The sequence below is a fragment of the Labrus bergylta genome, chromosome 5 (genome assembly GCF_963930695.1).
Source record: "Labrus bergylta chromosome 5, fLabBer1.1, whole genome shotgun sequence".
Classification (NCBI taxonomy): domain Eukaryota; kingdom Metazoa; phylum Chordata; class Actinopteri; order Labriformes; family Labridae; genus Labrus; species Labrus bergylta.
The window spans coordinates 30,018,289-30,045,349 of record NC_089199.1 but is presented as its reverse complement, the minus strand read 5'-3'; the positions used below and the strand labels follow the sequence as shown (position 1 = coordinate 30,045,349).

General features: G+C 42.8%; 1 protein-coding gene across 3 annotated transcripts in view; it reads left to right on the top strand.

The window, feature by feature from the left end:
- The window catches only part of cadpsa (Ca2+-dependent activator protein for secretion a), a 160,498-nt gene that overhangs the window by 46,405 nt on the left and 87,032 nt on the right, over positions 1–27,061 (top strand). For all 3 annotated transcript variants that reach the window (XM_065955385.1, XM_065955387.1, XM_065955386.1), the window contains exons 4-9: positions 9,311–9,391; positions 9,509–9,745; positions 14,168–14,289; positions 17,875–17,986; positions 18,085–18,224; positions 22,769–22,835. In XM_065955385.1, the coding sequence (XP_065811457.1) occupies positions 9,311–9,391; positions 9,509–9,745; positions 14,168–14,289; positions 17,875–17,986; positions 18,085–18,224; positions 22,769–22,835 (759 nt within the window). The remainder of the gene's footprint in view (positions 1–9,310; positions 9,392–9,508; positions 9,746–14,167; positions 14,290–17,874; positions 17,987–18,084; positions 18,225–22,768; positions 22,836–27,061) is intronic.

Here is a 27,061-nt window from a genome sequence, read left to right as displayed (position 1 = left end):
TAGCTTGTTAGCTTGTTTTACAAAGTGAAGATAAGTGGTGCATTCACATTATCCACGTCTGTGATTGAAATGTTGTGTGGTTGAAAAACTTTGTTTCGGCTGTTTATGGACGAGCCTTTGGAGGGTTGTGGTTTGAGTCAAAAGCTCGTCCATACAAAGCACCACACCAACTTCAATACAAAAGAATCACATGATGTCAAACTGTTTGTGGGTGGACAACTTTGAAGAATTCTTTATTTAACGGATGCAGTGTGGACAGCGAGCGTGCGATCGTGCGCTATGCATCACAATATCCAACGCTCGCATGCTGTTAGAAACGGCGTTCTCCTTATGTTCACCTTTCATGTTGTCAGTCTGTGAAACATAAAGAGCAGCTTTCCAGCTCAAAAACCTTCTTATTTATCTGACACTGACGTCAGTAAAAACCAACATTTCACCCTCTGCTTGAAACTGTTTAATTCAGCTGCTGTCTCTTTAAGGCCCGCCTCCTCATGTGCCCACTTTCTCCTGATTGGCCAGCTCTCTGCTAGCCTTCCTGGGTGGGCAGAACGCTGCAGGGCTGCCAGGAGAGGACTGCCCTCCAGAGCTGGGAGAAGAGAGCGTATGTAAGAGATTTCACCGGCTTGAAGCCGTCCGGTAAAATTCTCTGCTTCATCGGGGAGTTAAGACGTGATCTGAAACTTTGCCTGTGTTTAGTCTGAGCATCCAGCTTTGTAACACTATAAGTGAGTTTTTGAAATGTGGATCAGCAGAATAGTTAAACCTAATGTACTGAGAGAACTGATGGTTGATCGCTTGTTTTTCAGCTTTAACTCTCAAACTCAAATGTCTGAAGGATAAAATGATGAGGAAGAAGTGATGAGGAAGAAAGGAGAAAAAGGTCAGCTTCCCCTGGACATCATAACGTCCTGGAAAAACACTTTCATTGCTCGTCTCGTTCTTGTAAAAGGGACAATCGTCTAAAATGTCACATTGTTCCTCACTGTCAGCGTGACCTCTTTTTTTATTTGATAAAAAATCAGAGCGAATGAAGCTAATCCTGTACCCACTCCTCTCCTCTGGTATCCCTCCCCTCCTGTGAAAGACTGTGACGTGCCTCTCAGGTTTGTTTGTTATTCAGAAATGTTCAACACACAGATGTTTTCTCTGCCCCGTGCCACATTTACACTGTTCCGCTCCTGGATGTAAAAACCTCAAGGCAGTGACTGTAGATCTTTAGGAAGTAAGTGTCGACATTAACGCCGCTTATAAAAGACGTGCTGAGGAGGAAAACAAGGTCACCACAGAGCAGTTTACATTTCAATGAAAGGCCTCCGCTGACAAAGCACTTTCTGCCTGCTGGGATGCCGAGGTCACAGGAAGCTCACCGCTGTCGGCATCCATGGCTGTGTCTGACTTTCCTTCCATGAAGCATTCAAAAAGTGCATCATTTGAAAATTCAGTCAGCGAAGAAGGCAGCCAAGGTCGCCATCTTTAAAAACTAAACCAACCCTGCAGTATTAAAGAGAAGCAGGGGAGCCGAGCTCAGTCAGGAGGAAAATGGTTCTGATTTAAAGGAGAAAAATTTCAGGTTGAGAATGACAGAATAACTGTCTCTGTTGTTTTAGAAGTTTGAGTCTTTGTGTCCCCCCCCCCCGCCCCCCCGCTGATCAAGACTCCACAGGGGGTCTGAGATCCTGATGAAGGAGGTTTATTGCACTTCAAGTAGAGCAATCTAATTCTAAAGTTTATTACCATTCCTGCAGCTTTACCGATTTATCGGGCGGCTTGATTGCACCAACTTTGACTGTTACCTTCAGGTTTGATCTCCTCTTCTGTGCTTTAACATGAAGATTAATGGACATGCTATGCTCACATCTATAAGGAAAACCTTTACCAGCACAATCGAAATCACAAGTCACTAAAGTCACTTCATAAAAAGACAGATAGTGGTTCAATGTGAGCAGCCTGTCTGGTTGTGTCCTGCAGGGAGAAAATCTACATCCAACAGTCAAAACAGCTTCTAACCCTCTTCTGGAGACGACCTGCAGCAGGGCTCGTTTATATCCCAGAGTTTTAGAGAAAGTTCTGCTCAATACTTTCAGAATGTTCCCTCACGGAGCGTGAACAGGTGTCTCAACATTTCTTTCCAACCTGTTCTTTTTATCCGGTGGATGTAAAGGAAGCAGAGAGTGCTGAGCGGCGCTTGATGTCAATCACTCCGCCGCGCACACTCCGCGGGTCAAGAACAGGTTAACTTGTCACCGTACTTACTGCCTCGATACACGCAGCGGGGAACGCCAGTCACCACAAAGTCACAAACTGTGCAGGATTAAGTGGAACATAATGGAACAGGACAGTGTCACTTATATTACTGCAGACTTTAAAAAGCTGCTGATGCAGTTTAAACACGATGAAACAAAGTACATGTCAGTCTCACAGGGAACACATGACTCAAAAACACGTGTGTGCACATTTAAAAACTCTGTCCCAGTTCAGAGGTCGCCTCCTCCAAAGGACGTTTGTAGCCTGCATAGATGGCTCAGGCCGAACTGAAACGATTGCAGTGTTTGAAATGAAACTTGAACTTACATTTAAAGTTTATTACTCGGCTGCTTTGTAGTCTGGCTGCTCGTTTGAATTGGCGCAAAGCATCTTGGGATATGTTAGGCCACAAACGATGCACCGGATGGATCCTTTGGTGTGTACAGGAACAACCAAAAATACCTAATGAGGAGAGAAAATGTCAGCCAGGCTTTACACAGTGAAAAAAAAAGCATCTATTTCAGTCATTGCACGGCCTCTTGAACTCTAACTGTGCAGGAACTTTGCTTTTTTTCTCTTCTCTGCAGCATTCTTAGCACCCAACATAAACTAAAACATGTAGAAAGAAAATGGCCTCTGTGACAACTTCTCTATTCCACTATGAACTGCCTGATCTGAGTGGCGTTTGCTCCTCAGTCGACGTACGGCAACACTCAGACAAACCACACTCAGGACGACACAAACACAGTTTAAATTGTCTTTCAGATTTGAGAAAAGAAAAGAAAATTCATTAGCTGACTTCAGAGAAAAAACAGACAGTAATGAGAAGATTACTAGAAATGTGGTGGAGACAAGTGGATACAGTAACCGTGGTTACTAGGGGTGTTTTCAGATTAGGCACGATTGCTCCCCCTTCCCTCTTCACATTGGTAACATGATCGTTCCATGCTTGAGTACACTTGCGTATCTATACACTCCGATACACTTTTGGCAGTATGCACATAGTGTGTTTGCAAGTTGCCAAAAAGCAGAAAGAAGAAGAAGACGAAGAAGAAACCATGGCAACCATCCAGCTAACTGTGGATGATTTTATTATTTCTGAGACGCCAACAACGACCCTCTTCCTACTTCTACTCAGCTGCTCAGCTCACGTGCTTTGCGGATACGATGGTTTCTGAAGCGACAGGAGAAGTATACATCACATAGCGTTCCGCTTTCTCCATTTACCTCGGAACGTCCGAGAGTTATCTCGTCACACCCGAGATAACTGTGTTCCAGTTTCAAGTCGGAAAAAGCAACATGGACGCCTCCGGGAGTACCTTTGTTTTGTTAGCTAATACCAGACGATAACAACACACGACGTGATAGTTTCTGACCGAAAATAACATGAAAACACCTCCACAGAGAGAACCTGCACGATACCGTCGGTCTGATTGATTTAATTACACAAAAAGACGACTAAGCTGCCGATAAACTCAACGGTTACATCTTAAACATCACTTTCGATGAACGTAGCAGCCATATTGGATCTGAACTCGGGCTACTTTTTTTTCCTCCGAGTTTCCGAGTCGTAATTACGACTTCAGAGGGCGTTCCAGTTGACACTTCCGACTGGGAACTGGGAATTTCCCACTTACGAGATCAACTGGAACGCACCATAAATGTAACATGGAGCGACCAAACCAAACATGATCACTGCCAACGACACAGCCGCCTCAGGGACCTCGTGCTAATGAGGGTAAACCAGGAGATGTTCTTTAAGGTCGTCTCAGGTAAAGGACGGCCTGCAGCTTCTGGAAGAGACACGTTCTGACTCGGATTGTTTAATTGAGATTCGCTCGAGAAGTCGCTCTGCATTTTAAAACGTGAGAACAAGAACAGAAGAAAGACAACCGCACATACCTTCAGTTTGAGTCACTGCTGTCTTCTCTGTTTGAAGTGTGTGTGTGTGTGTGTGTGTGTGTGTGTGTGTGTGTGTGTGTGTGTGTGTGTGTGTGTGTGTGAGTGTGTGTGTGAGTGTGTGTGTGTGTGTGTCGGAGTGAGTGTGTGTGTGTGTGTGTGTGTGTGTGTGTGTGTGTGTGTGTGTGTGTGTGTCGGTGTGTGTGTCGGTGTGTGTGTGTGTGTGTGTCATGCATCACTGGGAGACGGCAGTAATTCAAACGTGCTTCTCAGTCAGTGGTAACAGCAGGGGTGGGTGTTCTGGCAAGATGTTAATGTAGACTGTGGGAGAAAATCAATGGCAAGGACGGACGAGAGAGAGAGAGGGAGAGAGAGAGGGAGAGGGAGAGAGAGAGAGAGAGAGAGAGAGGGAGGGTTAGAGAGAGAGAGAACTTTCCCATCAGCCTCCTGAACCTGCCTGTTCTCGTTTTCTCCTCACCTGTCCGTCACTACGAGAACACTTGAAAAAGTACATTTCAAAGAAAAGAGCAGAAAAGTTCAGAAGCTGCAAATGAGCTCCTACGAGTTCAGTGAGGGCACTTCATTGATTTATCAGATATATGTTCTTTAAAGAAACGTAACATGCTTTCTCTCCCACTCTTGTGCATGTGATGTATCTGACATGGAAGTAGGAATGTTTTGAAATCTCAACTCTTAAACTCAAACTGTCAGAAGAGCTTTATTTTGATTTTGTCAGTAAAAGGTCACCGTGAACTGGATGTGTTATTCAGGGAGGGATTCTGATTAGATCTGTTCCATTTTCTGTTTCTTTCTGTCAGAGGCAAAGATGGGCGTGATTATCAGACAGTCTCCTTTCACTCTATCACTCTCTTACTTGTCGGTTGTGCTGTTGAAGGAAGTTTCTGCAGACAATCACAGGCTCTTCAGATTGTTTCTGATTTTCCTAGCTTACCTTGAGTGACTGAACGACACGTTTAAAGACGCAAATGTGTTGGATTTAGTGCCATCTAGTGGTGGGGTTAGAGATTACAACCTCCAAAAAACAACTACCCTCTGCCACCCATCGTAAAATAAACCCTGCAGTGGCTATGAAGTTTGAGTTAGAGGGTGAACTACAAGATCACATTGGAATAAAGAGAAAAACATGCAAGCAACATGTTTCTTAGTCTTTCTGAGGATGATTTGTTGTTCGTTCGTTGCCTGTTTAGACGTAATGTTGATAAAGTGATAAAAATACGATTGTGAGATGTCTTTTATTTTGAAATTGACCAGTAGCTCCGTGCGTTTCCTTATCTGACTTCCTGTCCGGCTTGACGCCTGCAGCTTGTCCTTCGAAAAATAGACTTGCAGCATATTTTATACCGAGCAGAGTGTAGGGGCGCTGGTGGCACGCTCCGGAGACGGACCGCGTCGCTCGCTATGGAAACACAATGATTGATTAGAGTGGCAGCAAACAGCAGCGTAGTGCGCGGCGCAGACTGTGCGCGGCGCAGACTGTGCGCACGGAGTTAGTGGAAATTGTGGGTGCTGAATCCAAAAAGGAAAAGGTATAAAGAAGCAAAAAAGAGCTGCACACCAGGGAGCTCCCGGGTCATAACATCGACAAAAACACATTTATTAATTAAATATTAAATGTCTAAATCTTAAACTGTCGTCCTTCAATGTAACATTTAATATATTACACTATAACAATATACATTATGTTGTTCTCTGCACTATGAAGAAGAAATGTGGTGCAGGTTGAGGACGGATGACTACATCTGAAGATAGACCCTATAAATTTATTTGAGACTTTAAATATCTTCAAGAACCCTCCATGCATACATGTCTATGAAGACTCTCCTCAGGTTAAAAGAAATATTCAGAGTGAGTCTTTTTGACATATTGTTCATGGTGGGTCGTCTGTCAGTTAAACCACTTTCTGGCTTCTCCCCTCAGCAGGCGGCTTCATGTGCCTGCTCCTCACGGCCCTTCCTGCCCACGCTTTCTCCAACCATCTGCCCCCCTGTGAGGACACGAGGCATCAACAACTTGTACATGAAGCAGGGGGGCTGCAGCCGCCTGTCACACTGATGAGGTCCACAGTTAGCCAGACTTTAGTCTAATTAAGTCTATTAGGCTATTTTCCTTATGATGGATTTATTCTAGGAGCTGCAGTCCAGATAAACATATATCAAGATATACAAATCACATCACACTGAAAATGGCCTGAATTGCTTGTGAGAAGTAAAAATATCTGCCAATGCAGCAAGCCAATTGTATTTGTTTAGTTTGTTGAGAAGAGATGTCTACATGTAAATGAGTTAATACGTCTCATTTGAGTTTTTTGCAGTATAACATTAGTTGGATTAGCTTAGCTACAAGCTAGCAGTTAACTAGAGAGCTGTTTTCTTCCTCCCCTCCTTAAAGTTTTAAAATGTTTAGCAGTTTCCTGACAGCAAGTCAAGCATCAGAAGTTGGATGCAGAAAGGCCTGGGTCTCCAGAGGGTCCCCTCCATGGTTTCAAACTATGTTGTTAATAACAAAAAACATGGAGGGAACCCCATGGAGACCAAAGCCTAATAGCAAAGTTTGCTGCATGCTTTTTGTTTTTAGAAAGTTTCATGAATTCATGGCATTGAACTTTACAAAGATCAAAAAGCAATTAGAAACATGTCTGATTATTTGTAGGTCAAGACAAAAGAAAAAGGCCGACCTCAGACATCTCACACCAATGTTTATTATAACCAATTTTTTCAATAATCTCGATGAGCGTGCCCTAATTAAACTGTGATTTGTGACATGGACAAATCAACTCTGAAATCCCCTGGATATTAAGGCTGTTGTTACACAGGGTTGTCATGATACCAGAACTTTTAACTCCAATACAATACTAGAAAAAGTGAAAATATACTGATACCAGAACAGAAATAGAAGTCCAAGGTATCAAATATGAAGTAATTTCTTGTGTTTAATTACCAAAAATTGTAAGCAAACACCTGCACACTGTCTACATTTCCCAAATACTTTTGTGCAATCAAGACTCGCTTTATCTTTTGCTTTCGGCAGCACTTCTTTGGAGAGGCCAACGTTACATCGTGCAGAAAACAGGGGACTTACGAGCTGTTGGAAGTGATTGTTCTGTTTATTTGAAAATACTTTATCAAGGTGTAAAACTACATCTTTCAGATCAGTAGTGTTATTAAAAGATTTGGTATTTTTGAAAGTAATCGTTCATTAAATTAATGGAAATTGTATCGTTTTAATGCATGCTGCACGGAGGTGCAGTGATCAGCCCTGTTGCTTCACAGCATAAGGTACTTGGTTCGATTCCCCGACAGTCTGGTCGCCTTTTTGTGAGCAGTTTGTTCTCCCCGTGTTTGCTGAGGTTCCCTCCCGATACTCAGGCTGCCTCCTACAGTCCAAAGACATGCTCCTCAGGTTAATTAGTGACTCTTAATTGCTTGAAGGTGTGGATGTGAGTGTGGCTGTCTCTGTATGAGATTGACTGGCGACCACTCCAGGTGTGTACCCAGCCTCTCGACCAATGACAGCTGGGATCAGCTCTAGCCTCCACCGCATCCCTGAATGGGATAAATGTCACCAATAATGGATGGATGTATTGTTTAAAACATGTGGTGTCAAAAAGGATTGAAGTATCAAAAATGCTGACAATCGTATTCAACATTTCAATCACAACAAAATGAAAACACCGTAATTAACAAATGTTGTGATTCCTGCTCAATCTGCTGCACCAATGATGTCAGCGTACAACATGTCGTGAACATGTTGTACGCTGACATCATTGGTGCATCATCACATGTTCAGTCGGAGTGTAGAAGTCCTGACGATGTTAGAATAGCCAGCGTTTGTCTTACAGCTGCAAAGGTTTCTTTCTTTCCTGAGAGCAAAAAGAACAATGTGCTTGTGTGTGACTCCACTCAGAGAAGGTGCACACCTTTGTGCCTGGCTGCAGATGACAGCTCCGTCATTACCCGCTCCGGCTGCCTGCTAATCTGCAGGTAGAGGGCGTATCGATCGAGCAGCCTGGAGGGAGAGCAGCTGATGAATTCCACGTGGTTATGAGATTGATTCTTGCTCTCTGTATATCACAGGCCTCTGTAAGACTCGAGGCAAAAAGGGAATTTATTGACAAACAGTAGAAATAATATCCCCCACTGGATACTATGCTGAACTGTAACTCAGTCCTGTTGTCCAGTTGAGTGTCAGCACTTGATGGAAATCCTCTTCATTTTTATCCAGAGGATTTATGCTGCATTCATGTGGTAACGGACACATCGGAAAAACGGGTCTCCGAGTTGTAAAATCCACATGAACGAGTCGGAACAATAACTCAGAAATTGGGAAAAGTATAAGTCCCCGACTTCCCGACTTGACATCAGAATCGTCATCAAATGGGGGGCAAAATATGTTAAAATGAAGTCGGAAGATCGACTTCTCAACTCGGAAAATTGGAACAACCGAGCAGCACTTGAATGCAGCATTGAAACCCGCCTCAGCTCCAGCTCTCTGCCTGTCGTTAGGTTGCAGACTCAGAGGGCGCCTTCAAAAGACAGTTCTTTAATCCAGGCAGGAGTTGGGTACACAGGTTGGCAAATAAACAACAAATTCAGAGGGTTAGGCAAGAGGCATGGTTCAAAAGGCAGGCGAGAATCATGCACAGGGAGCTACTGTAAATACACATTTCTGGGACAAAGGTACACTAGGAAACACTACGAACTGGCACCACGAGGGCGAACACACTGGGATTAAAAACACAGACAATCAGGGACGAGACACAGGTGAGGGTAATCAGAGCGAGGCTGACACACAAGGCAGGAACATGAGGAGCAGGATCTAAAAGACAGAGTCAAGGGTGAATACAAAAACACAAAATAAACACGGAAATAAGAAATGCAAAAACACAAAAACATGACCTAGTGATGGTTGGAAACCTTAGATTCTCAACATGGTGGCTGCTGCTGCCGATGAGCCTCCGGAGCCCCCCCTGCAGGATCAGATGGCTGACGTCACTCATTCATATTTACAGTCTATGCAGAAAACTCACTAAAGTTTGCAAAGGTTGCAGAAACAGCTGACTGATGGATCCTGATGGAGTCTCTGCCTAGTTTACTTCTTTGTGGGTTTGTATTTGTAACAGTCTGACTGTCTCTCTGTGTTTCCTCAGCTGGATAACCCCGATGAGCAGGCGGCCCAGATCAGAAGAGAGCTGGACGGACGTTTGCAAATGGCCGACCAGATTGCACGGGTAAGGAACCAGGACGGATGTAGAGATTGATGCATCGACTAAACTAACTTTTACTACATCAATGATTCATGAAAACACCTAGAACCTAATCAGAGTATTGGTTCCTGTTATTCTCAGTATGGCGGGAGGTTTCCGCGGTTCTCATCCAGAGAGATGGAGGCCATGTTCATCGAGGAGCTGCGGTCCTCCGTCAACCTGCTGATGGCCAACCTGGAGAGCATGCCGGTGTCCAAAGGAGGAGAGTTCAAGCTGCAGAAGCTGAAACGAGGCCACAACGCCTCCATCATGGACATGGGGCAGGAGGACGAGAACACGCTGTCCAAGTCTGACGTGGTGCTGTCCTTCACTCTGGAGGTGGGTGGAACTCTCATGAACTCATCAGTCATTTCTTCTTTTGACATCAACAATTACCATGTGGTCTTTTAATGTGAGACACATTACGCTATCTGAACAGGAGGAGTTTTGTGATGACCACCATCCTCACGCTGAATATTGTTGTAAAGTACCACTTTTAAAAATGCTTGAAAAATCTGAACTGTCCCTTTAAAGGGATACTTCACCCGTTGAAATCTGTATTGATATTGGGTCATATATGTAGTAGAAATGTGAAATACATTTTGAAGTTGGTGCCTTCTTGACCGAGAAAAGGCAGAAAGTGTCTTTTTGGATCATGTGGATGAAAGACACCAACTCCCAGAATGCACAGCACCGCAGGCCACTCCCACTAAGGTCCTCTAGTTACAGACATATTTACTTCAACACATACCGGCCGTTTCCTCAACTGATTACGAGATTTCTTCCAGAATTGAATCTTGGTATCTTGGAAATTCCTGGCAGAAAACAGACTCTATCAGCCGCATCAGTCAGGTCCCACCCACTGATCTGTGATAGGTGATGCACAACCATTCAAAAATACTACCAGGTTTCTAATGATACAGAGCTTAATGCAAATGGCTGAAGTATCCCTTTTAGAAAGATACCGCCTGTCAGGTTGATTCAGGTACCCTGAAAGGTGTAGAAACAAATAGACATGTTCCTGCCACTTGAATAAATCTCAGCCCCATCCTCTGTTGTGTGAATCCATCAGCTCATGGTGTTTTTCTCCAGTCGGCACCGATAGCGTTTTAGGATTAGCGCCTGGAGCTGCTAATGAGATGAAATGTCTCCCAGGATTTCCACCGGCTGACAGACTTTTTGAAGCTCACCTTAACAGGCTGACAGGCAGCTCTGTCTCCGTGTTGCAGAAGGTGACGGGGTACACTTTCCTCTCACCTGTCACGGGGTTAATTACTTGTCTAATACCTGTGTGTGCAGCCTCACTGGGCGTTTATCCTCCCTGTCGATGGTTTTCCAGCATCTCACGGTAAATCAGCCCCTTTTCCTCGTCTTTATCTAGAAATAAAAATAAAGACTCGATATGGGTGAAGTGGGAAACATTTTATCTTTTGCAAAAAGGAAGAAGCACCTGCCAACAATTTGTGCTTTTCTTTTTTGGAGTCTGGCAAGGATGTGTACACATTTACTTTCAGTGAGGATAGGCAGGTTTATTTAGAGCTTATTTATAGCTTTTAGACACAGAACAGTTTGAGGCAAAGAAAAACACAAAAATAACACATTTACATGAACCTGTTCTGGAAGGATTACAAATGAAGTCTACGCCAAGCATAGTGATGCACTGTAATTTACATTAATCAGCATCGTTTAAAGCCCTGATGTGAAGAGCTGACAGTTTTAACAGACCTCAGGTATTCAGGAAGCGTGATCGAAGAGTCTAACTCGTCTTACTATTAGCTGGGATCACGCACGCACGTTTGATCAGGGAGAGTTCTGGCTTTTACATTACTTACAGGCACAGGAGCTTTGGAGGTTGAGTTTAACTGTGGGTAAATGTAATGAGTCATGACTGTCTACAATGAGGGAGAAGCTCGAGTCCCGCTGGCTGTGTTGTTGTCAGAGCCGTGTTTACATGGACGGGACGGCCGGCTCCTCCCCTTGTGTATAAAAGCTGTTTTAGTCAAGAACTAGAGAGAAGAAGAAGAACATACTCACTGATTATTTAGATGTCATGTAAGAGTTTTTAGATCACGCTCATTCTGTGTCAGTTTACATGCAAAGTGAAGCAACGAGCTAACTAAAGAGCGCTAACATCAGCATGCTAACACAACAATGCAGGACACAGGTGATTGCAGCTCGAGTAAAGGACAAGTTTGTCCTCCGTTTGGCTTAATTATGGTGTGTACTAATTGATAACTCCTTTTTGGGTGATTGCGAGTGGAGAGGGGTTGGAGGTGTGTCGCTGGAGGAGAGCGGAGGTTTCAGTATAGCAGAGGCGTGGCCAAACAGAAGTTTGTTTTGGTTTCATCCTGGAGCTCAAAGGCGACACCTACTGGATCAAAATTTTGGAGTCAGAGTCAATAACAACACAAAGATTTTAAGCTTATAATCTTATCATTCAAGGTGAAAACTAGCATTTAGCCTTCCAATATTTTTGTCAGTGTTCGGGTCTCTTCTTCACTCAGGTACTACTGTAAACCAGTGGTTCTCAACTGGTGGGTCCAGATCCAGTAGTGGGTCGTGGAGCCATTTTCAGTGGTCCGCTAATGTGTGCCTGGAAAAAACTTGAATCAAAAAGTCTGTGAAGAGCTTTTTGAACATGTTTGTGTTGTTCAGTTTCTTGCTTCAGAGACATGTTTTGTAACGACTGAAATCCAAACTGCACCATTTTTCAGTAAATAAATCTGAATTTTGGGTGGAGTTTTTTTCACGGAGGAGTTGGAGGTGGGTCCTGAGGCCAGACGAGTTGAGAACCACTGCCATAAACCATTCCTGCAGAACTGGAAGGGTCTTTTAAAGCTTGTTAATGAAAACCCAGAGTGAGAGAGCAGAAATAAATCAAGCATAAAGCTGAGCGGGGTGAGAATTACTCATGTGAATAATGTGTTTTCTTTTCCTGCAGAATACTGTATTTAAGCACAGCTAGTTGTAAGTGGATTCCAGCTACTCTCTGCAGCTTTCTGTTGGCCGACTCTGAAAGAAAGTCAAACAGGTTAACACTGGAGTTAACTCTGCACACGGCTTCTATTCACAGGTGCCAAAAAAACTGAGAACAAGCTGCTTCTGCCAACGCCGACTGAAGGATTTTTACTCCGGAGGCTAAAAAAAAATCGATCTGACTCGAGATTTCTTTGCTTTTTCTCGTTAATTGCTACGTAGGTTTGTAAATACTCAACCACCCGCGTTCTGGACTTCTGTTTTTTTCTTAAAAAAGGAGCTAAATACACTCATCATCAGAATCATTACGAAGATGATCGATGTAAAGAGTCACATGATCTAAATATCACTTTTCCTTATTGAAGTGTTGCAGTACTCAAGATCGGTCTTGGTCTCGAGACCATTTTTGGAGGTCTCCTCTCGGAATCCAAAGCATTATTGCTCGGTCTTTCTCGGTCTCAGACTGGGAGGACTTAAATCCGGATTTTAAATCAAGACCACCCACCGATCGTCTTGTTTCCATGTCATCTCTGTGATTAGAAGGAAAACACCTCATTTAAAAAGAACAAATAACTTCAATTCATCCAGAATTAGATTTTCTTTCCCCCAGTTACGACCGCAACTTCCCGGTGTTACGGTCTAAGTGAGTGACACGCCCCCTGCACATAAGATGATGATTTTTCAGTGATATTTATGGTCTCGGTGTCTCCCTGCCTTGGTCTCGATCACTAAACGTCTTGGTCTTGTCTCGGCCTTGGAGCACTCTTGGTATGTCTTGGTCTCGGTTATTGTGGTCTTGACTACAACACTAAATCAAGGATCTCTAGAGGAGAAATCCAACACACAGGTGCTGACAGGAAGTGACCAGAGGCAAAGCACAACAACAACAGCTGTTTTTTCTAGACTTCTAATCGGCATCAAAACCATCCTTAATATCATCATCGTCAAACAAAACCATCATCATCATCATTGATAGCATTAAGGTCGTAGCTGTTCATAAAGAGCTGGGTCTTTAGATTTTTACTTAAAGTTGCAAAGAGAGATTCTGTAAATTTAAAAAAAACACAACAGAGTAGGTAGAAATAGTTCTTAGCAGATATATGTAGCTCACAGCAATCTGTGATTTCATGCATTTTTATATGTTTTTTTTTTAATAGAAAGAAAGTTAATCATGCCAGGATTTGTTCAGGACTTACTTTTGTCTCAGGCTAAGTACATGGACTTTAAGGTTATGGCTAAGCTCTGAAAGTCTTCTTCATCCAGTTCCAGATGAAAAGCACCAGTTTCTAGTGGATGCTTTGCTTGATTTCAGAGTGATAAACCTTCAAACCCTCCAGCTCTCACTTTGAAAGCTACAAGATGTAGCCTCTGAGTCTGGAAAGTTTAGCAAATGCTGAATTGCCTAAAGCCTGGATTCCTTTAATAAGGTCTCAAACCCTGCAGTCAAGTGTTCTTACACTCAGTGAGATGTTTCTTTTGTAAAACATGGTCCAGTCAAGTAGATACAGCGGGTTATGCTTTTTGGCATGGCCGCCTTGTAATTGACGTACCGCCACCCAGGATGATCAATATGTCCTCTCAATATGTCCTTATATGGTCACGTCGGACTACAAAAACCAACAGTCACAACTCAAGTGCGACCGTGAGATAAGAATAGTTGACCAAAAAAACCAACGGGGGACATCAACTTTTTCATAACGTCCCCATATTCCTCGTGTCTTTGCACAAAATAAGTCTTTGTGTATTTCTTGTGTGTGTGTGTGTGTGTGTGTGTGTGTGTTGCAGGTGGTGATCATGGAGGTCCAGGGTCTGAAGTCTTTGGCTCCAAACCGGATCGTTTACTGCACCATGGAGGTAGAGGGGGGGCATAAACTACAGACGGACCAGGCCGAGGCCTCCAAACCCACGTAAGTCCCAGAAACAAAACCAACACACACACCTTCAAGAAATGGAACCTCTGTCCCCACATTGTAATATTTCCAGGTACACTTTTTACACACACACCCCCACACACACACACACACACACACACACACACACACACACACACACACACACACACACACATACACACCTTCATACAAAGAGTGCAAGAAAAGAAGAAACTTCTGTCCCCACATTGTAATATTTCTGGGTACACTTCTTACACAAACACACAAATACACAAACACACATGCACGCACACACACACATACACACACACACACACACACACACACAGATATCACATGTAATGCTATTGTCTTATTCTTAACATTTCCATCCACATAATAATTAATTAGACAGACCTCTGATAGTGAAGAAAACACTGCCATCTGCTGGTCAAATCTGAACCTGACGCTCTGGGTACAGGTTGTGCTGTTATGGGAGCAGCGCTTGTACAACATGTAATTAGTCCATTAAATGAAGTCTAATTAAACCCTTTAACCAAAGTTTTATGCCTCTTAGGTCAATGAGTCATTTCATTCAGGTGGTTGTGAAGATCATTTTCTATGATTATGTTCCATAAGCCTTCAAACCCGTGCTGCAGCTCTCCTCAGTGCGTCTGCACGTTACTTACAGCTTTGCACCTCGACTCCCTCCAAACCTCCCAGAAAGCTTCCGCTCTGGGTGATTACACGTTAGACCAACAGGCTCTGCCTTGTTTTGTTTTTCATGCTCAGACTTTAACATGAGCAGAGTCATTGTTGAATTGAATGTGCTGAAAGTCTAATTTAAACAAAAGTGCAGTTGGAGCTGAAATTGTTTGTTTTTCTTAATTCCTTATCTGGGTAAGATCACCAAGAAATGTGTGGTGGTGTTGAAGTGACACAGAACAGACGTGCAAAGTGCATGAACCTCTACACATCGTGGACAATTAATTGGATCTCTGATTTTTACATTTTCTTTCATTTTTCACAAATGTTAGAAAACACATTTCTGTTTAAAGTCTCAAAACTCTGAACACAAACTGAAAAGAGTTAAAAATGAAACACAAGCAGCACTCGAAAAGATGCAGCTCTCTCTCTTTCTGAAAACCGATCCCTTCCACCTTAACAACACAACCAGCTGTTATATGTTTATTTAACAACAGAGCATCAAATCATCTCTGATGTGATTAATTCAGTGTGTGTGGAAAGAAGTTTCCTTTTTATTGTCATGGTGAAGTGTAAGGGTTTTTGTCCTGAAATGTCATTTGCAGTTCTACATGTTTATGCCATACAAGATGGAGGCGTGAATGGACGCAGCGGCTCAGTGCTTCCCTTTGCACTGACCAAAATTAACAACTAAAGATATTCTGATTCTGAACACAAGTTTCCTATTTTACAAACTGTAGTATTGCAGAGAAAATCAGTGCACAGATACAAAAAGGTAACATAAAGCAAAGCAAAGTCCATCTTCTTGCCTTGATCCTGTATACGTCACTGAATCCTTCTTGACGTGTTCTTCCATTTGAGTTTGGAAAGGTGCAACATGAGGGAGCCTGATTGGTCATCTCAGGGTGTTACATTTTGAAGGACAGTGTTTCTAAAACCACTCTCCAGACCCTCACCCTTCCTCTCCATTTGCACGCTCACAGGGAGGGTCATTGAGTCCCGTCCTGAACCTCAGAGTGTGGAGTGAGAGAGGATTTTTAAACCCTTCAACAGTGAGTCTGCACTGGGGAGTGGTTTGAGTATATATTATTTCAAAACAGGGACAGGTCACATGAATGAACCCTGCATTGCGTCCATCTTGATCTGTAATCATAAATGTGCATAATGTCTGTTAGTTGTCAAGGAAATGCTGTGGAGTGTTTCTGATCTCCTTCTAATTGATTCACAGTCTTTGCCGAACATTTGCATCATTTGTAGACCGAGCCTTCAGACACTAGAATAGCAGCAGACTCGTAAAGACTTCCAAAGGAGACAAAGAGTGATTCATTAGATGACTCACAGCTGCACAGTGAGAGGAAAATAAAGCTCTGAGGTGTTTGATTCATGTTATTGAGATTGCTATGTCTGCAGCCAGAGGTCGTCTAGAGCAGCTTTTTTTAGTCTCCTCGTTTGAATATTATCTTTGGAAACTGTGACGTCTGAGAGTGGTTTCCTGACACGCAGCGTTTGACTTTTATCACCTTCGGTTTGAAACGATGAGTCTCTTCTGGCTTCATGAGTAAGACTTTAATGTAGTCGGAAACGTCTGGAAGTTATCTGAGGGAAATACTTCACAAAATCAGTTTTATTCTTCTGAATCAAAAAAATGCCGAACGAGTGGCTTCCTTTAGGTCTCTTCAGTTTTTCACACTTACAGATCAGCGGTTCTTTCTGACGACACTACAGGTCACATCTATTCACACACTGACGGTAGACCCTGCTATGTAAAGTGACCATAGTAAGTCATTATGGAATCATATTTATGCCCAAAAAATAATAAGACTTTGAGAGAGATATAATCAAGCAAGCAAAAAAAAATACTTGCAATTAAAATATTTGTGTAATTGTGTAAATAATCGGCCTTCTGCTTTTCTTATCATCAGTTCTTTTGTTTACAGTTCCTTCTTTTTTTTCTTTCTCACTGATCAGACTTTTGCTTTCTTGTTTTTGCTGCCTGACTTTTTGTTTGCGATTCTGGCACAAACCTCTCGAGTGGGTGGGCTTTTTGAGGAATGCGTCCCCATTGGCTAATGAATTTTTGAGTGACAGCTCAATGCCCCAGACGTTCCAGGAAGTATTTTTTTTACTAGTAATCCCATCCATAAACATTCACACACTGATGGTAGAAGCTGCTGTGTAAAGAGACCATCAGATGAAACTAATCACATTCATACACCGCTGACAAAGCAGAGGGAGCAACTTGGGGTTAAGAGGACACATCGGACATGTGGCTGCAGGAGCTGGGGATCGAACCCTGACCTTCCAGTTGAGAGACGACCGTCTCTAGCACTGAGCCACAGCCGCCCCCCTTACAGTGTAGTTAGAGAGAGAGAGAGGAGAACAACTAAAAACACAGAAAACCACACACACACACACACACACACACACGCACACACACACACACACACACACGCACACACGCACACACGCACACACGCACACACGCACACACACACATGCACAATAAATACTATCAATAAAATAAAGCGACTCTCCTTCAGCCGTCATTATTTTTTCTTATGTCATGAAAAGATCTGCTAAACAGAACATTATGATGATGTCTCACTCTTGATCATCTGTTATGGTTTGAGTTTAAGGTCACTGTATGTTTGCATGTAGTGTGTGTGTGTGTGTGTGTGTGTGTGTGTGTGTGTGTGTGTGTGTGTGTGTGTGTATTTCAGATATCTCAGCTACATAAGGTTCAGTTCAGCCTCTTGTTTCTGGCTCAGCTGGAGTCTTTAAACAGCCGAGCTCGTCACACGCTGAGTGACAAAAACTAAAGCCCACGACTCATTATTGTTTCTTGTGTGTGTGTGTGTGTGTGTGTGTGTGTGTGTGTGTGTGTGTGTGTGTGTGTGTGTGTGTGTGTGTGTGTAGTTGGGGTACCCAGGGCGACTTCACCACCACTCAGCCGTTACCTGCTGTGAAGGTGAAGCTGTTTACGGAGAGCACGGGAGTGTTGGCTCTGGAGGATAAGGAGCTGGGGAAGGTGAGGACTGACTGTTGACACTTTGACCGAAACACTTTTATTATTGCACTGATTAAAAAAACAAACAACAACAAACATGATGATGTCACTGCTCGCAGGTTGTTCTTCACCCGACTCCAAACAGCCCCAAACAATCGGAGCTCCACAAGATGACCGTCTCCAAAGGGTGTTCAGACAACGACCTCAGGATCAAACTGGCCATCCGCATGGACAAACCACAGAACATGAAGCATTGTGGGTAAGTGACTGAAAAAGATAATAGATTCAGATTCATCAGATTTTCATTGTTTTTCTAAAGTCATAGTTGTTCTGCATGCTACCACACATTGTTTTGGAGTGTGCTCAGCTGGACGACGTCTTGAAGTCCTTTTAAGGACATGTAACCGGATCGTGGTTCAAAAATGTAAATATAAAGAGACGTTATTTTAAAGTGTTCATAGATTATTGTGATTTTCAGGGTGAGGTTGAAGAGGGGCAGAGAGAGACAGAAAGAGAGAGAGGGCTGCTGTGTTGCACCAGGAGTAAGAAAAAGGTGCACAGGTAGAGCTCAAGAAGCCGTGCACCGACTGAATGACTGTTTAAAACATGTGAATGTTTTCTCTTGGTGTAAAGCCTGGCGGACATTTTCCCTGCTCATCAGCTGTTTTTGGTTGTTCCTGTTATTGTTACTTTTAGTTCAAAGCTGCAGATCCCTAAATCTGTGATCTTACAAAATATAAATAAACCTAATGTAGTAGAAGGTAGATCCATGTAGTCCTGACTGCACTCATGCACTGAAAATACAACAAAAAAAAAAATAGTTTGAATATTTGAATTATTTAAGGCAGAACTTAAAGGTCCCATATTCTTCTTTTTCTGGTTTTATCTGCTCTTTAGTGTGTTTTAAGTGTCCTGTGCATGTTTAGGCACATCTAAGTGTAAAAATTCAAAGTCCGCAGAAACGCAGCTTCTCCTACCTCCTCCTGTTAGCTGTAGCGTTAGCCGCATGTAACGCTCGGTTCTAGCCCCCCTCGAAAAAAAATGTGTCAGTGTGACGTCATTGTCAGTGTGATGTCACTGATCTAAGCCCATTGGCTCGTTGTGGCAAGCCCTGCAGCTCATGTTGAAATTTCCGAGAAGCGTGCTGAGCAACTGACCAACAACGACAGAGCGGATCGGCAGACCAATCAGAGCAGACTTGGCCCACGTGGGGTCTAACAGTGTGGGCTCAACAGAGTGTAGCTGATGGACTCAGAGCGTAGAGGGAGCAAGGAGGAGCAGTTCATGAAAACAGACACTTTTTTCAAACTTTAGTTATTGTGAACGTACAAAAGTAGGAACATAGATTAAATATACAAACCCCAAAAAGGGCAGAATATGACCTCTTTAAACTCAGGTAATGTTAAGACTGAAAAGTGTTCACATGTATTTGAGTCATATTTGACCAGGAGTCCTGATCAGTGACGGTTCTAGAGTATGTTGGGGCCCTAGGCAAAAAATTAATTGGAGGCCCCTTCATCCAGCGTTCATTATTATCTTCCTCTTTCTTTTTTTCACTCTCACAGATCATTCCTCTTCATTTTCCTTCAGTAACTTTCATTGACTAACTTTGGATTTCACAGTAATAATGCATGAGACAACTAGCAGGGAAGAGAGAGTGAGTGCTATCAGGTGGGGCCCCCTTAGGGAGGTTTTCTACTGTCATTACAACATTTGCACATTTTGAGGAACTGCTGGGATTTAAGGTTTGTCAGCCCACCACTTTCCTGGGGCCCCAAGCAGTTGCCTGCCTTACCTGTTGACAAGCAACGCCTCTGGTCATGAAGAACTTTGTCCCCCTCTGGTGTTAACCAAATATTCAGTGTTGTTGTATCATGATGTTTAGTTCTTAGTTCATATCTTGAGCCCTCTCACATACAGACCTAAAGTGTCTGATCTGGTGACGTATACAAACAATCAGTGTCTCTAACATTAATGAGCTCTACATTGAAGCTTTGCTCTGCAGAGCTCTGCTGCCCTCTTGTGTTCACATGTTGTAACTACAACGATTTCAGTTTCCACTTGTGTAAAATAATTCAGCAGACAATGTAAGGACCACTCAAACCTGAGAAACACACACAAACGTTTTCACTATTTAAGAGAAAATCTGATTAGACCTCCTCATGAATATGTGTCACATGCAGAAAAAAACCCTCTCAACTGAAGTTTGTTTTCACACATGTACTCCTGAAAATGTCTTGAGGATTATGGAAGGACTGCTCCTGAAATCCTCCTGATCTGGATGTTCAGTGGGAGACTATCCCTGTCGGACGGGTGAGGGGGTGGGGGGGGGGTGGGGGGGGGTGGGGGGGGTCACCTGAGGACATGATGTAAAAAGAACGCAGGTAAGTGCGGTCGGTGCAACAGAGTCCGCCACCATAAAGATAATATTTGTCTTTAGCAGAATCACAACATGAACTAAAGAGTGAAGAAGAACATAATGGAGAACAGGAAACATAATGCAGCAGGTTCATTAACGCACAGAGATCATAGTGCAGACAGTCTATGGTCGTGCACTGATTTCATGATTTAAACATCACGACCCCCTCCCGCTCGCTCGTGGTGAATTCTCCTGATTATATCCTGCTGCGTTCTCACTTAAAGGCTTTATATGTGATTTTTCACACTAACATGTAATAGAAATCAAGTATATAAATAACTCTGAGTCATGACTGTCTGTGATGTTTTCAGAGTTTTCAGAGTCCTATCTTCAGTTTGTTTACATCGCCAGGACGGCCGGCTGACTCCTCCCCTCGTGTATAAAAGTTGTTTAATTGAGGGACTAGAGAAAAGAAGAATAACATAATGTACTCACTGCTTAACTGTGTTTCTAGATCACGCTCATTTCAGGTAAATTTACATGCAGTGTGAAGATACGAGCACAATAAAGATCGCTAGCATTAGCATGCTAACATAACAATGCAGTGCGAGTTGTTTTGGTTTCATGCTGGTGCTCAAGGGCGACATCTGCTGGATCAAAAAAAACTGCATATAAAGCCTTTAAGCTCACTCAGACTCCATGTGGAAAAAAAAAACAGGAGAGCTGGCAGGAGAAACTCTGGATGAAGTGAGAGTGAAAAATTTGTCTGTTTGCGTTCACACATGCAGCTTCAGGAGTTTTTTGTGAAAGTGTGAAAACTCTTTTACAGAACGCAGTCTTCTTATCAGAACAACCAAAATGTGATCATGAATCTTCAAAATGTTAGTGGTGATCCTGAGGCGGTGTTCTCTTCTTCTACAGAATGTTTAATGTTGACCAGATGATGGGAAGGTCAAAAAAAGCTCTCATATGTGTTTGGCTAGTTTCAGGACTGATGTAACAGATGAGAAAGCTCGGTGTTACTTCAGTGTTACAACGGCTTCATGCTCAGCCTAAGATGCTAAAACAACTTTAAAAAGCAGATACTGCAGGGTTGTATTAGAGCATGCAGTTTAGCAGCACCTATTATCTACATGACTACAGTAATGCTGCATGTTCAGTTCTGTAGGCGGTGAAGGACTTCCTGCTTCATTGACTCTGCAGTCTGTAGCTGTGAGGAGCTTCTTGTCTCTCTCTCTCTCTCCTCCATATGTTTCTTCTGGGCCTTAGAGGAGGCTGCTGGGCTGCCCTGTAAGATTCCCCTCGCTGCCCTCCCTGTACCACGTTACTGGTCCCAGTCCTCCCTCATGTGTCGCCTTGGTGGACGCCGGTTTATTCAGGACGACAGGCAGAAGCCGCTCTGGGAGAGTCTGCGGGGAAAGGCACAGCGAAGGCAAAGCTGAGGCGAAGCGTCACAAAACAGCTACAGGCCCGGGAGCGGCAGACAAACCAAAGCGGGGTCCTGCACCCTCAGATGTTCTTTTACAACAAAAGCCCTTTTCACGTCCTTCTCCGTCTGCATCGTGTTTTTTCATTTCAAAATCGACAAAAGAACAACAACAACAACAACAAGCCTCAAGAAAGAAAAAAAAAAAAACACTTCCAAACAACTGATTTATTTCTCTGTCGTTGTCATGAATTCTTTCAGATTTGATGTCCTCCTATTTAAACCTTTTTGATTTCCTTTTTTCAAATTTCAGTTGCAGCTCTAGATTACTAATCGGCTGTATCTCAAGGCTTCCAGAGAAGCTTTTTATTTGTTCTGAATCATAATCAATACGACCAGAAGACAAACTGCGAGCTGCAGAAAAGGGCCTGCAGAGACTCTACTTTCTGCACAGACTGAATACTTTCAATGCGGACTGATGGTTTTTTATTCTACCAATCTTTTATTAAGTCCATTTAACATTTTGTTAAAGTAAAATAAAGTTGGCAATCAGCAGCTTTCCTTTGTCAGATATCTGGAACACACAGGCAAAGTCAATCTTGTCCAGCGCTGAGCGTCCTCTCTGGGAGGAATCTGTTTTTCTTTTCCCCTCAATTCTGATCTTTCACATAGTCGACAGTTTTAAAGGTTTAACATGAACAGTGACGTCGTTAGTAACATCAGTCACAGTATAGTGCGTCTCCTGCTTTTACCAATAACTGCCTGTAAGATGAAATACAAGAACTGAACAATGAGAGTTCTCTCATGCTCAGAGGTTTTATAAATCTGTGTCTGGTTGCAGTGACACTGTTTCACCAGGAGAGGTCAGTAGTTGCACTTCACAGCAGCTAAACGTTTCCTTTCTGAAGATTTGACCTGACACATCAGACTCCCGTCATGACAGTCAAGTAAAACACTAAGAATTCACTGCACAGTATCCTTTAACTAAATGTGTGTTGTTTTTTTTTATATCCCTCAGGTACCTTTGGACCATCGGCAAAAATGTGTGGAAAAGATGGAAGAAGAGATTCTTTGTGCTGGTTCAGGTAAGCACAGATAATTAAAAGAACATGCTTTCAAATAATGCATGTAAGTGAAAAAACAAAAGTCAACACAATGCAGCAGGACAGAAGGAGCAGTGATTGGTGTTAGCTCTCAGCGGTGTGAGGACGCGGGAGCTTCGTCCCACATTTTAACAGCTGTCTGTTTAAATATTGTATAAAATCTTTTTCAGATAGTTTGTAATGCAGCATTGTGTTTATGTGATCAGATTGGAGCTTTAATATGGTGCTAACATAACGTGACCGTTAGATGTCATGCTGCAGCATTCGTCCTCTCACTTAGACAGCTCAGACACACGACTTGTACGACTTCACATCTCGAAAAAACATTTAATAATTTGTCACATGAGAGAACGTAAATCTGCAAATATGTTGATGATTCATTCCTAATTTTTAAATCTACTTCCTATTGCCCTGATTTAAACATATACTACTTTTCTTTTTTTCTGATATACAGTTGAAACAGTTAGTTAATATATATATTGTAGTAGGAGACACAGGCAAAGTGTCTGTTAGGAAATAAAATATATAGAGAACTGATGGCCTAGCGGTTATGTCGCATTCCCCATGTACAGAGGCTCTAGTCCTCGTTATAGCGGCCGTGGATTTGAATCCAACCTCAGCCCTTTGCTGCAGGTCAGTCCCTCCTCTCTCCACCCAACATTTCCTATCCTTTCTAAAAAAAAAGCCAAAAGGCCCAAAAATAACTTAAAAAAGGGAAATAAAATGTAGCTGTCTTTCTAAAAACAAAAACAAAAAAAAAGAATCAAAAAGGCCCCAAAAAAAATACACTTAAACATCTACACAACCGCTGTACAGCAGCATTACATTCATTCACTGGTATGTGTTGTTTAACGTCGAGTCTTGGGGATGAAGTTTCAGAAACACATTTTCCTCAAACCTGCAGAAACATCTCTACTCTCACAGCTGCATTCATACCACATCAAAAAAACGTAAAGGCAGAGCTGTCCTGATGTAAAGTTCAGGCCACGTCTTGTTGTATTTTTTCTTATAAGTTAGAGGCAGAGAGAGGTACAACAAGGGGTCCGATCATTTTTTTTTAAATTTGGTTGTTTCCTTCATTTCGAGATGGACATTGAGAGAAATCTCTACTTGAACAGTTTTCACACATTGATGTATAAAAACTAGAGACGCTAAAAGTGATTTTATTCATAGCAATAATTCTTATCAGTTTATAGAAAGCTTCTTATCAAATACGTTTTTGTAGATCTTACTTTTAAAAAAACACAACATCACATTTTTGGAGCTGACAGAGCGCTCACTTCAGTCCACATTTGATCGGCCTCAGGAGAGAGAGAGCCCCGCGATCAGCCTTCAAACATCAGCTCTGCTCGCTTGGCTATAATATTTTCCCCGGCCACATGTTGTGAGTGCAGCGAGAAAGCGAGAGAGGCAGCCAAGCTGTCTTCTCGTGGGCTGTCAGAGGAATGATGGAGAGGCCAAGCAGGCTTTTGTCAGGAGATGGGGTGGAGGTGGGTGGTGGGTGGTGGGTGGTGAGGAGTCGGGGGGGGGGGGGGGAAGCGGTAGCAGCCATTTCCTGGTGGCTCTGCACTGGGAGTTTGGCAGAGGGGTGGGGTGGGGGGTTGTGTATGTGGAGGGGGGCTGCTGCTGTCTCTTGTGCGTTGCAGAGGATATGTCTCAGAGCTACAAGTTGACAGGGGATTGACAAAGTCGAGCGAACACTCGCTGGCCTGACACTCGCAGCTAGAAAAGCCCGAGCGCCGCCAACTTGAAGCCTCTCACTTGCTCCCAGCTAAATATATAGCAAGTGACAAACACTGGTCAATAGACTGCACACTCCCCTCTGTGTGTGTGTGTGTGTGTGTGTGTGTGTGTGTGTGTGTGTGTGTGTGTGTGTGTGTGTGTGTGTGTGCACATGTTTGTCTCTCCGAGCACAGACACTTTCTGGGTTTTGTGTGTTTTTGTGTGCACATGTACTTTTTGATGCTGTTTTAGAGATGCTTCCTTTTTTTTTTTTTTTTTTTTACTCGCTGTCAGTGTTTGCTCATGTAACGTCTGCTGAGAAAATACTGACTGTTCCCGTGCAGACGGAGAGAGAGAGACATAGCTAGTACCCACATGATGTGAAATATGGAGCACATGTGGAATAAAGATGGGATAAACCAGACGGTCCCAACCTCTTTTTTTTGGCTCGTGACCCCACTTTGACTTCACAAACATGGACACCCAAACATCCAAAAACACATCAAGCTTTCTGCTGAAATTAATTTGTTTTCAATCATGTAACAGTTTTTTCTACTGCAGGGTTTCTGTAGTAAATGTTAAATCGGCATGTGTCATCAGTATTTTGCACATTTTTTAGTTTTTCATCAATATTAATTCAATTTCCGGTAAACTTTTTCTTGAGTGACAATGTATTGTAAAAAAGTTTGCAGAAAGGTGCAGAATTTAAACAAAGGAAGTGCATGTAAGTTGTGTAAAATAACTCAAATCAAAATCAAGTAAACATCCATCTCAGAGCACATTTAGACTTTTTCATATTTATTATTGAGGACAGAAAACAAGAGGCTGGGATGATGTTTCTGCACTGTGGATGACAGAGACTCTGCAAGTTCCTTATTTTGGCATTGGCCCAAAGTAACCAGTGTTCAATATACCGTACATTTTATATTGATCAATACATACAGATTTCATTTGACCCCTTGTGACTTCCATGTGACCCCACAAGGTTGCCCATGGTTGGACAAGCCTGGGCTGAACAAAACCTGCCATAAAAAAAAAACATCTTTCACACGTGCAAACATGTGTGGTACACATGATTTACATGTGACTACTTGTGTTTTTTTTTTTTTACAAAGGGGAAATTCAGCGCTGGGTCATTCCAGCTTTGTCTAAGTTCAAATATAATTTCTGATTTAGCAGAGTATTACACACATGTGACTTTTAAGGTGTTGCAGCAGCTGAGGTAGCTCCAACATAGAAATAAACTACAGCTAAAACCTTACACCTATAGCGTCTAGTAGGTGTGAAGTCCTCTGTAAAATACGGTTGTCATGGAGATCACTTTGGAGGCTGCGATAACGTGGAGGATGAAGGAGGAGCAGAAGTGTTTTTTGCACCTGTTCTGCGTTCTCCCCCGATACATTACATCACTCTGATTTCCAGGAGCGCAGATTTATTCCACAAACATTTCTGTTGCTGTTCCTGGATTATTTTAACCCGTTAGTCTGCTCAGAGACGTCGAGGCGAGAGCGACAGCACTGTAACAAATGCTTTTCACTGATTGGTCACATCAAGTTAGAACATACATTTCTGTCACAATATTACATTTAGTTTGGACTTGATGCTCTACTAGTTAAGATGAACTTTACATCTCCATGGTAACCAAACAATGACACGACTACAGTTACAAACTATCGAGTTTACTCGTAGAGTTTGATGCAGACTTAACTTAAAGCTACAGAGTTGGTGTTTGTTTTTCCTGTCAGTGTTCACACTATTCTAGATTTAAATGTTTCCATTACTCTCCTCCTCCTTTCTCTCTGATTTGTGTCTTCAATCACTTGCCTGCCATCTCTTCCTTCTTCGTCCTGAGATCACCCCTTCCTCCTTCATCCCTCCTCCTCCCTTACCCTCCCTCCTCCTCCTCCCTCCTAACACCCTGCTCTGCTCGTGGCCTGAGTCGCCCGTCTTCATAAGATCCTGGCAGATTACAGAACAGATAAAGCTGAGTTTAATCATACATATCAGTTCATTCTTTACATCAGTTCAACTCGGCTGATTTACTTCACACAGAATCCAGCTCCGTCTCGTTCGCTTTGCTCAAATCAAGAGGGTGAAACTGACGTCAGTTCGCTTTATTTAAGACCACTTCCTTTAGAGATTCGTTAAACCATCAGTGGGGATAACTGATGCATCTATTTTACACATTCAGCAAACGTCAGGGAGAACATTAAGTTTCATAGGAAGACTCATTTGAGTTAACAGGAGGAGCTTGTTAAGAAAAAAACAATTCTTGAACCTCCAGGAAGGGGAATAGAGCGTAGACATAAAACACAAGATAACCTTGTTCTGCCGTTCAACAGATACAGAAACCTGCAGGACTTCAAATACTTTTCCCTCTTCCTTTAAGAGAGCGAGCTGTCTGAAATGAGTAAAAACATCTAAATATTGTAGAGAGCTGTCTCCCCCCCCCTCTTTAGAGTGGATGCTCACACAGGTCACCATGT